Genomic DNA, 12,315 nt, shown 5'->3' with positions numbered 1-12,315 from the left:
TGATGGCCTATAGACAAATAACAAGCAGGTTAGGGAAGGCAGCTGACAGATACAATCTTGATGGGCTTTCAGAAATGATTTCATGACAAATTGTGCCCTTGTAATTCAAAGTTCATTTTTTGTATGTTATAAACGGGATGAATCTTGAACCTTCTAAAAGCCTTAGATGTTTGCTTTAAATGTTGCTTTTTTCTGTAGCCTGGCTCGTAGGTGAGCTGCCTACAAATTCAACTTTAACGTCTCCAGAAGAAGCTTGACAACAGCCTTACTAAATTAAGACAAAAGGGAACCCAAAGCCTAAGTGTGCTGAGTGTTTGCTTTGGATGGGCATAAGGTGGCTGGATTTGCAGCCTGTGTGTATTTACCTGAGAGTTATTCCTGATAAGCAGAGTGATACTAAAGCACCACTCTGTGATAACGCTAACACCATCTGCCAGGGGCTGATAGCTTGCAGAGTAATGCTGTCATCAGCACTTGAGCGGTGATGGAAAGTTATTGCTTCAGCAATCACTGCTGCTTTCATCTTCTCTCTAATTTGCTACTGTCATTAAAAACTGTTGTAAAAAAACCCAAACAAACAGAGAAGAAACTTTTGTCTTTATTGTGATGAATTACTTCCAGGCCACCTCTGGGTGCCACTGCTGTGTGCCTTCTACCTACTGCCAGTTTTATTTACTTACACTGTAGACTGAAATTTACTGCTCACCTATGACTACTCTTACCCTCTGATTTAGTGACAAATACCCAAAGGGGATTTACATTAGCATTGATATATAGATATATGCATTACTGCTATATCAGAGAGCTCAGTTTGGCCTAGTACGTTTAACAGGGTTTACCTTTCTTCTGCAGGAGATTCTGTCTGGCTTTAATGAAAGCCAGAATGTCAGCATCAGTCTGGCTGTCTCCAGTGAGTGGGATAGACAAACTTGAACTCCGGGGGGTCCTGAAATAAGCAAGTATATTCAGGGACTCAGATGAGTAAACAGACTGATTCTATATTCTCTATTCCCATCTCCTTTTTTTTCTGTTTGAAAAAAAGATAGATTTAAGGGCTTTCTCCTTAGGTTATGTTGGCAGAAGCCAGCCTAAGTTAGGGCAGAATCAAGCCCACGACGTTTTAACTTTCTGATCTGTATATGCTTTTAAAGTACACCTGGATTCCCATAAACCTAACAAACTGCAGCCTGTTTAGTTATTACATGCCCTCCCCTCACACACACAGAGTTAAAAAATATTTTAATGTCAACCCACAGAAAATTAGTCAAGCAGAATTAAATAATGCAATGAGGTTACTAGAGAAATGATGGGTGCATCTGTGCAATGTGACTCTTTGCTACAGAATTGATGCTGCTATAAGCATGGGACAAATCTGTTGCCTCCTTGCCTCCTAGAGGCAAGCTGAATGAGCATTCCATGGAATAGCATGTCAGCATGGATGTACATGTAGAACTAGATTGTGGATCATATGATGTTCATGACATTTGCCAGAAGTCACTGAAGCCAGGACAAATCTAGGGGATAAAGAGCAGCCTTCTGCAATTTTGCCTATTTAAGTCCCAGTCCTGCATTGAGTCCCTGTGCCCATGTGGTTAAGTCAGGGCCTTACATTATAAATTCTTTGACACAAAGATCATGGATCAGATCTTCAGCTAGTATAAAATGGCATAGTTCCATTGATGTAAATTTACACCAGCTGAAGATTTGGCCCTATGCCTTCACATTGGTTTATAGATGAACTAGTCCACAACTGGTACCATAATAAATACTACTACCACTACTAACATTTTCCAAATAGAAACTATCATAATCAAAGCACAATAAAAATATGGAGAGGAATCATGATTATATAGACATTCTACTTTTTAAAAAACTCTTTTCTAATTTTGGTTTTCTCTACAGCACTCAAGTAACTATTATGGCAGAATATAATCTTGGCTGATATAGAACAGATGTCTGATATGCATGTTTATGTGCTGCTAATTAAATCTCTAGTTGGTAAGTAGTAGTCTGCTGGCACAGAACCAAGATGGCAATTGTACAGAAATTGTTACAAACTCCACAAAATGTCTATTTTTATCTAATTAACAAGGATATTCTAAAACTCCAACAGAGCACTATTTCTTAGGATGATCTTTCTAGTAGCTATTAGTGGAGACATCTTTATAAAAACTATAAGGACTGAGTAAAAACTGAGGACCCTAGGGGAGAGTCAGATATTCTCAGTTAAGGAAGCACACTTTGTCACGTGAAAGTCAACGTCCTTCTTTATGACCTGGAGTTACTGTTGTGCAGCATCTCATGGGGTCAGACGCAGGCCATCAAGCAGCCATTATCAAGAAATTATTCAGCACAGTATAGTAACTAATTCCTATAAAAGTTAACTTTTCTGTACTGTCTGCTGAATTTTGATTAGCAGCAGTGTTAACAGTGAAAAATGTATAGTACATAAGAGCAGGTGATGCCTAACTTCCTTTTTAACCTGTTTTTCCTTTCTATCTTTCACACACACACACACACACACACACACACACACACACACACACACACACACACACACACACACACACCCACACACCCACCTCTGAAACACTGATCTTTTGGGAAGAAATTTTCCATGTTTGCCTCTGTCCCAAAAGTGGATTATTTTGGAAAATTTGAGGAAAATACCTTCTGCTCTTTTTCCTATTGCAAATAAATAAATAAATAAAAATAAATGCTAACCACGTCTTCTTAGATATGGCTATAGTGAAAAACGGCTTAAGTGTTAAACTTGAAGCACAGCAGGGTTATGTCTAGTTTTTTTGGGGGGTGGGGAGGGAGTGAACATAAACAAAAGTGATTCCATAAAATCTCAGTAGCCTCTGCTAACAAATTCGTCGAACATAAGGCAGCTATGCCTCCTTTGAGAAAACAATATAAATACTCACTACCAGACACAGGGATTGTTGTTCTCACTTGTTACTGGCATAATTTGCACAAAGGAGATTGTGAATGTCTTAAGGAAATACACACGGCAAAATTCTACTAAAAATCCTGCTTTAACATCCATGCCAGGGGAAAATCATGGTGGTGAAAAATATTATGGATCTCTTGATTTTAGGGACTCTGCATCCTACATTGGTCTGCAAATTCTAAGATCCCCATTTAAAAACAAAAGAATATAAAAAGAGCCTTTTATGTTGTTCTGGTATAGGGTTCACAATATGAACCAGCAGAAAACTGCCTCCAGTCAAACAGGAAGTGCACGAAAGGTGGACAGTCACCTCTCAATATGGGTGCATGCGGTATAAGTGAGGACATAGACTCACCTTTAATTATAAAGTCAGATTCAAAATGAGCAGCTTCAGTATGTTATTAAGAGACACAGAGAGATGACAATGGATTGGTCAGGATTCTAAGGAACTGGAGACAAAATGCCAGCCCACCTTACCCTCTGAATGGCACCAACATGCTCCCTACCTTGTATTTGAAGTTGAGTTGCTGAGCCTGCTCAAGTTGTTTTTCCTACCACGATCTTCACTGGGGTTGACTCTACTGGTATCTGAAAAACTGGAGGTGGAAAATGGAGGGATAATTAAGAGTTCGTGTGGAGGAAACTTCTGGATACATCTGAAATGACTACAATGAAGCTGGTTTTTAGAATGTATTTGTTTTAACTACAAAAAACATCTTTTGCTTTCAGGAAGAAGGGAATTTTCTATCCAACTTATGTGATGATGGCAGTTGCATAGTGAATATGGCCACAAAAAGGCACTCTTAGGACGTAATGTTTTAGAGTGGCAAATAAGGTGGTAAAGAATCAGAGGAAATGCACCATTTCACTCTCTATGCAGGAGTTTTAATTTCACGATGGAGCATTTTGGTGTATTTTAGAAATACATTTTGTGAACTTTTTTACTCTCTAAATTAATACTGAGCCAAATGGTGAGGCCTTAACTCATTTTGTATTCAGCCTTTACTCAGGCAAAATTATTATGAAACCAAAGGGAGACTGGATAAAACCTGAGTGAGGACCTACGGATCTGGCTTGTTGATCATAGCTATGCTTATTGCAAAAGGAGAGATGCCATTATCAAGGGATCTCTCAATTAGGAAGGCAGATTTCTGTCATGGGATGTCAATTTTCCCTTGTCCAGCAGCTTTCCTGTGTTTATGGGGTAAGTACATACAGCAGTATTTCTTATGCCAGTACTAAGAGAGAATTACAACATGGTGTTATTCAGAAGCAGTGTGTTTCCGCTAGGTGGTGGGCTTGGTGTATTCCTGCTTTTTTAACCCTGCAGTAGTTCATTCACTTTGGCTTATGAATTGATGTTTCTGGCAGAGAACTTGAAAAAGGAAAGAAATTTATTACTAATATTTTACTGTGTTACATCGTGCCAGGTTCAGTTTTGCAGAATATACTGTGCTCAAGAGTGTAAGTTATTTTCAAATGAGAAGCTCATAGATTATGGGGTTGAACATTTCTCTTTAACTCCTGAAGTCCTATACCATTGGTATCTGCCTACTGCATTGAAATGACACTCACTTTAAATTAATTAAATACAAAATGCAGCTTTCAATAAATGTTTAATACTTCATGCTTAGGTCACCCCATTGTGTCTGGGTGTTACAAGGGCCTCAAGAGAATGGGTAATGTGTGATATATTATTACTGTGATGCAATAACTAGGCACAAAGGAGTCCCACTTTTCTTGAATGTTATCAGATCAATACAGGATTTCAGACCTTGAGTAAAATTTTCAAAAACATCTAAGTGACTTAGAGGTGAAGTCCCACTTTCAAATGTGACTTATGCACTTAGGAGTCTTCTCTTTGACTTCCAACTAGAATTAGGCTCCTAAATTCCTAAGTCACTTTTGAAAATGGAACTTCGGCTCCTAGATCAGTTAGGTGCTTTTGAAAGTTGTTCCCTACAGTTTTCACTCTAAACATACCTGAGGTTTATTTGGGTTGCATTAGAAAAGTATCAGCTTCCTTTCTGACAGGGTCTTGGATGGCCCAGACAGATCAAGCTGCCGATTTCAAATCTTGTGGGTTACAGGGTTTCTGTGGAGTTGAAGGGTGCGAGGTATTCTGTGTAGAGTGGGGAAAATATTTGCAGCAAGATTCAGACTGCTTGAAATTTGAGCATTTTTAGTGACTTCAGTTTTGTTGGTGGTCTTTTCCCCCAAACTTTTAGAGCTCAAATGGAAATTCGCCAACCAAGGATTTTTTCCTCAGAGACAAGGTGGATGAAGTAACATTTTTTATTGGATCAACTTCTGTTGGTGAGAGAGACAAGCTTTTGAGCTACACAGAGCTCTTTCTTCCGCAGACACATTATAATCTCCACAAATGTTCAGAAATGTGACATTTCAAGAGCATGAAAAATGGGCAAAATGGAAAACGCTACAAAAATGTGAAAATATCTCCCCAATTTCACACAATACCTATACAGCGAGTGACTCCTGAAACCAAAGGAACGAAATGTGAAGACAATAGCTGGCAAGAAGTCATCAGAGAACATACAGGACCTGAGATTATCTCCTGTGGAATGTAAATTAAGAGCAGGGGGCCTCAAGGACAAAGCTGGAGAGCTAAAGGGTCTGTTGAGGTCAAGGAGAAAGATTTGGATGTCCATGGAGTCTGTTGGAGTTGGAGAAAGGGAGTTGGGTGAAGCAAAAGGGATTGGATAAGGTTAAGAGACAAAGATCTGATTGAGCTGGAAACAGAAATGGGAGAAGGGAACCCTCCAGAGCTTCTGAGAAGATCTGTATAAGAACCAAAATTTTCTAGACTCAATGCGAATGCAACATGTGAACAAGTTCCATTCTTCACTAGCAGTTAATCTAAATATCCAATGACTAAAGTTGAAAATACAAGAATCTGATAAACTTCCTAAATAAAAACCAATGGGAGAGAGGAATCGGGGAATGCCCATCCACCAGGGTGAACTGAATACTATCCTTGTGTTTTGGAGTGGAGCAGCCAAGGAGTACTGAGCCAGAATTGTACAATTTAAGATGTTTTACAGAGTTTGTAGGATGTCACAGACAGACAGACAGACCCACACCCACACAATTGCAATTAACTCACAGCTTTATGCTGGTGACAGTGTGGATAAGTGAGTGCATTCTTTTTCTGATGCTTTGGGAATTTCATCAGGTATATTTTTTAGTAAAATAGTCTCTTTTATTCTGTATTTCATATTGCTCTTCCCTTCACCCCTTCACACTATATTTTCATTCTGGGTTTGTTGAGATATTCATAGACCTTTTTCAATCTGAAATGGAAAGATGATTAGCCTTTCTCTGTTTTCTCCCCATTGCAGAGTTTTTCATCATTGTGACTAAATTAATTTCCTTTGAATGGATTGGATTTGCTGCTTCTAACAGCCTCATATGACACTTGTTAGGAGCTGTTCACATGTTGCATTTGCACTAAGTCTAGAAATTCTGGATATATGAGATGATAAATTTAATTTAGATTTGGAAACTTTTATTAGAAGATCTAGGAGGATTTACAATGAATGTTGCTGTGTCTCAGTATCACTTCATAAGTACTCTAAAGATCTTATCTGATGCCTATATGCAGCTTATGCTCTTATTAGGTAGCATTTTTGTTCTTATTTGTATGCATGGATATTTTCATTATACTTAATTAAAACCTAAGAAAATGGAACAAAAATTTATAAGTATTTTTGATGTCTTTGGCTGTTCTAACTCATCAGATGTTGTTGACCTCTTTCTTAATAGGTTGTCTCTACACCCCCATTGCTACCAAGAATTGCAATCACTGTCTGAAATTTCTTTTGGCACTTATGCTTTCTGAACATTTCAGATTACTGTTTGCGATCAGAGAAGGTTATAAAATATTCAAAACTACCTATCATGAAGACTTGTCCCAAGAATGGCAGAGCAAGCAAGTTTGGATTTGAAATCATTGTTTCTGGTTAAGCCTCTAGAAAATGCATGGTATAAATTTCAGCTATCTGAAATACATCAGAGATGGTAACATGAGTAAGGCACCACTAGCTCACCTGTGTAACACAGCACTTTTCCTAATCTCATGTAGAATACATTGAGGATGGCTTGTGTGTAAGTGTGTGTATATACACCTCTACCTCGATATAACGCTGTCCTTGGGAGCCAAAAAATCTTACCGCTTTATAGATGAAACCGCGTTATATTGAACTTGCTTTGATCCACTGGGGTGCGCAGCCCCGCGCACCCCCCCGGAGCGCTACTTTACCGCATTATATCCGAATTCGTGTTATATTGGGTCACGTTATATCAAGGTAGCGTTGTATTAAACAAACCCCAGGTACTACATTCAATTCTGCTGCCACTAAAATCAATGGGATTTTTGCCATTCCCTTCAGTGGAAGAAAGATCAAGCTAAGTGGTTTTGGGTCTTTAAGGCCTGATCCTGTGAGGTTCTAAGTGCCCGTGCTCAGCACTTCACAGAGCTGAGCCCTTAGTAACACAGACTAGTTTTGGTTGAGTTGCTAAGGGCTGAAGCACTGTTTTATTTAAAGGAAGATAAATATTTGGCCACAAACTTGTTAATTTTGTCCATTTAAACCTAACAAGGATTACCAAACTCTTCTTGGACTTAAGTTCTAAATTGACCTGATACATTATCATGTATTACTTGGAGATATCTCTTCTCTTTCTGCGACCTGACCATCTCTGCTACATCTAATTAGTGACATTCCCAACTGCCAGAACAGCCATTGCACAAATTACGTATTTTATTATTCTAAAATGTTTGTAAAGTGCCCCATAAACCATAATAGTCAACATAAACTGTGCATTACAGACTTGTGAGATGATCAAAGGGTTTTCTTAGAATGAATATATAGAGTTTGAGAAAGGTTACCATAGCCAAATCCCTGAGTTGTATCCTGGGATTGTGAGCAGGGGGTTGGACTAGATGACCTCTTGAGGTCCCTTCCAACTCTGATATTCTATGATTCTATGATTGTTAAATGTGCCAAGACAGACATTCCATTACTTCTAATCCTGAAGTCTGCATTTGCCTCTGTTCACACCAACGAGCTAGTTTGAATGGTTTTAGTGCGTGCTTATTCTGTCAGTGATAGTCTTACATTTCTGACGGGGAGCCCACTAAGTGTTAGATTTTATGTCCATTCCCTCTTGGATATGGCTCTCTATTTCCACTGATCTACATACAACATTACATAGTATATAATTTATATCAGCTTCCACTCTTGCGACCAGTCTGCCGGATGGGTGATGGTGGTAGTATCAATTTATATGAACATATTACCAGTTTCTTGGTGGATTGGGTAACAAAGGGCCATTTGTGAACCAGGACTATGTAACAGAGAGGGGAAGTTATAGCCAAGGTCTCATCCTACATAATGATGGAAATTAATAAGTAATGTTACTGAGTCAACTGGGTACAAGGGAATCCTTGGGCAATGAGCATTCTGCTATTCTATATTCTGAAACTGTGAAACTGGAAACTTTCCTTCTAAAATGTTAAAGCCTCAACCAGGTTCCAAAGAGCAAGAGTACATTTTCATGCACAGTGGGATACTAAGTCTGCAGCTCCCCCCCACAATAAAAGAGCCGTGTTTCTAATTATGCGTGCATACACTGAAAATGTACCTGTGTGAAATTGGTTTAAAGAGCTTAACATAAAATAAGATTAACTCTCCATGAAACTATGAGAAAAGAAGAACAGTGGACTTCAAAAGGTCACTACAAAAGTAACATCAAAGGTGAAATTAGATACGGGAAAACAAAATTACAACTACACTGGCTCTCATAGAACATCACATCAGTTCAAGGTCTCTGTCCTTACATTCAAGGTACTTAATGATCTTGGCCTAGGCTACATAAAAATCACCTAAAACTCCAGGACTAGGACCACAGTAAATAGCTAAACCCTGCAGGCACAATGGAACTGTCTAGTGTAAGGGTAAAGTTTGTGCAGGAGAAATCATGTTTTCCCTATTACTTTTCTTCAGTTTGTTCATTTCAGCAGCCCTTTTTCTTTACCCCCAAGACAAAATGCCATAAGCAGACAGTGATACATGGGGGTAGGGGGGCAGCTTCCTTTGATGTAAACCCAGCCAGCCAGTTAGCTGTAAAATCCCTCTTGGTCTGTTCTCTGCTTGCTTTACCTGTAAAGGGTTAACAAACCCACAGGTAAAAGAAAAGGAGTGGGCACCTGACCAAAAGAGCCAATGGGAAGGTAGAACTTTTTAAAATTGGGAAAGGAACTTTCCCTTTGTCTGTTGTTCTCTGGGCTGCAGGGACATGGAGCAGTAATGCTATAAGCAACTTTAAGCCAGGTATGATTATAGATTATCAATTCATACCTCGAACCTACTTATCTGGAGCCTCAGATATGTAAGTAAAATTAGGGACTGTCTAAAAAGATGCGATTAGGGTTATTTCTTTTATTTCTTATTGGCTTGTGGACTCCTCTGTACTAACACCAGATGCTTTTGTTTGCTTGTAACCTTTAAGCTGACCCCCCCCCCCCAAGAAAGCTATTTTGGGTGCTTGATTTTTGGAATTGCTCCTTTAAAATCTAGCAAAAGCCTAATTCCAGATGTATTTTTTTTCTTTTTCTATTTAATAAAATTTACCTTTTTTAAGAACAGGATTGGATCTTTGGTGTCCTAAGAGGTTTGTGCACGTTGTTTGATTAGCTGGTAGCCACAGCTAATTTCCTTTGTTTTCTTTCTCAGCTCTTCCCCAGGGGGGTGAAAGGGCTTGAGGGTACTCCACAGGGAGGAATTCCCAAGTGCTCCTTTCTGGGTTCAAAGGGGGTTTTTGACATTTAGGTGGTGGCAGCGTTTACCAACCCAAGGTCAGAGAAAAGCTGTAACCTTGGGAATGTAATACAAGCCTGGAGTGGCAAGTATTAATTTTTAAAATCCTTGCGGGCCCCCACTTTCTGCATTCGGAGTGACAGAGTGGGGATTCAGCCTTGACACAGACATACACTGATCACTTACAGCAGTTAAATTAACTGTGGTATTTGTAACATTCCCCATTCTAAATACTGCCAATACCATGATAAATGTATTACTATAGTAATAAGATTTTAATGGCATCCACTGCAGGTAGCTGTAATAATGCCATAATGCCAATTAACTGGTCTTACAGCCATGGACATACCACAATATTAAATACTTAGTGGCACACGGGAGGTAATTTAGGAGGTTCCAAAGCCAAGTACATTGTTGACGTACAGTATCTTTATAAACCAGGAAATCAGGCCATCCCTAGCAGGGGATGAGAGAAGGGGCTGAACACCACTAGAAATAGGTAAATCCTTTTCATCGGTTTAATCTTGGAGCATGTAAACTGGTAAATTCATGTGTGAACTAAGCCTCTCTCTACATATGTGCAATGACATCACTCCATAAAATGGATGGATGTGAGAGATTTACCTTCTTATCCTAAAATTATAGGCTGTGAAATCAGAAGTGACAGATGCCGGGGTGGGGAAGATGGCTGCCTTTTTTAGATACAGGGAATGCTTCCCTATTCTCAGATATCAAATTTGTTATAAAAATCAAGTGAAGAACAATAACTATAGCAACAGTGGATTTTTCACAGTAAAACAAGGTTTCACACTACAACTAGCCACCCTAAGTACTACTGCAAATAATAAGTGAAAGATAAAAATATTTCTTTTCTATCTATTTGTCCATCAGTCCATTTCATGTCCAGCACTGTGGTACCTCAGCAATACATAATTACCCAGGTGCAATACAATTTTTACTAAGCTGTTTTCCATAGAAAATGTTTGCAACCTACAGAAGAGCTGAGAGGCAACAAGCTCCAATTAATGCTGTTATCAGCTGCATAGATGGTGGCTGAGTAAGGGGAAGAAAAACATTCAGCTTACCTGTTAGCATACAGATGTTGCTGGGATTCAAGAGACTGGGGGGAAGCCCTCAGGGCACTTGCTGAATTGCTCACTGGTAGTTTCTCTTGCTGGTCCTAGAGAAACAGAAATGTGCATGGTAGGATTTTTAAAAGCACTCAACATCGGCCTAATTCTGCTCCCATGAAAGTTAATGGGAGTTTTATTATTGACTGCAATGGTAACAGAGCTAGGCCAATCCTCAGTGCCTTTGAGAAACACAGCCAAAGCTTTGTATACAAACAATGCTTTCCAGCTTAGCTGCATCCTCCTGCTGAGCTTATCAGTGGCACAAGAACTCCCGTAGGCATTACAAGCAAGTGTTTAGGAGTGATTTAAGAATTTCTTAGCTCAAGTTTCAGGTTTTCAAAATGTCTCAGCAGCAGGTGTTGGCTGACTTGAGTTACTTAAGGTGTTTAGATCTATAGATAGGTCAAGGTTCAAGGTATCAAAGTCATTATTTAGTCCAGATTTCTAAATCTTCCATTGATGAATCATGAGAGGCTGATCTTGGGCCTCTCCTGTGGACAGACACAGAAGACATCCTCCAGTAGGTACAGGGATTATACTTCACAGCTCTCTGAAAGGCTGTGTTTGCAGATAGCAAGGCCATTAATCCCCTCCCCATTGCCACCCACCCAGTTACAATGTTTTGACTTAACATGTATTTTGCTACCAAAACTTGCATTTAAGCTAGTTAAGTTGCCTGATGCAATATCAAGATAACAAGTTCATGAAAGTTAACTGTATGTTCAATACATTTCTTTATAATGTTTTCATAAAACTACAGTTTAGTTATTAATATAGATTTTTTTTGGAACAAAAAGAAATATTGGCTGAACATGTTAAAATTTTATTTACTAATAATTTTTTACTCAAGGAGTCGATGTTCTCTTCACATGGTCACATAATACATGGATTCCTTGGATTCTGCATTCTTCTTAATTTAGGCTCACATGTTATTATTAGTAACACCATGCAGACATGATCTCAAATGTTTGGGGATGATCTTCTACTAGCAGACATAATTGGGCTCCTTTCCAACAAGTTATTGCCACCACCATCTATATCTTAGCAAAATCCTGCCAGGAAAGACCTTTAGAGAAGTGACAATGAGAAAGTCCATGAGAATGATATCTCTTGTGATGTTTTTTGCTTTTGTGATATCTCTTGTGATTGTGAAGCCCTGTATCTTAGCTTGTTTCACCATGGTACAAACTTTTTACATATTATTTTAAAATAAACCTATTTAGTTTGTTATAACTACAATTATTAAATCGGGGACCTCTGCTTCTGTGGATTTCCTAAAGTTGACTACAGTATCAGTTGTGGAAGTTGGCTGGCGAGCCAGGAGCTATGCTGGCATTCTGAGCTGAGAATAGGTGAACCACAGGGGAGCTTAGAAGTTCTGTAGGGC

The 12,315-nt window shown here is 38.9% G+C and overlaps 1 protein-coding gene across 4 annotated transcripts in view; it reads right to left on the bottom strand.

The window, feature by feature from the left end:
• KIF6 (kinesin family member 6) overlaps positions 1-12,315 on the bottom strand; it is a 270,556-nt gene that overhangs the window by 3,096 nt on the left and 255,145 nt on the right. For 2 of the 4 annotated variants that reach the window (XM_034764803.1, XM_034764804.1), the window contains 2 exons: positions 10,881-10,975; positions 3,463-3,552 (listed from right to left, as the gene is read on the bottom strand). In XM_034764803.1, the coding sequence (XP_034620694.1) occupies positions 3,463-3,552; positions 10,881-10,975 (185 nt within the window). Of the gene's footprint in view, positions 1-839; positions 947-3,462; positions 3,553-10,880; positions 10,976-12,315 lie in introns of all 4 variants that reach the window. The other 2 variants (XM_034764805.1, XM_034764806.1) reach the window with 2 other exon arrangements.

The sequence above is a fragment of the Trachemys scripta genome, chromosome 3 (assembly GCF_013100865.1).
Source record: "Trachemys scripta elegans isolate TJP31775 chromosome 3, CAS_Tse_1.0, whole genome shotgun sequence".
Taxonomy (NCBI): domain Eukaryota; kingdom Metazoa; phylum Chordata; order Testudines; family Emydidae; genus Trachemys; species Trachemys scripta.
Note: the sequence above shows the minus strand (reverse complement) of the source record. Positions and strands in the feature narration are given on the sequence as shown.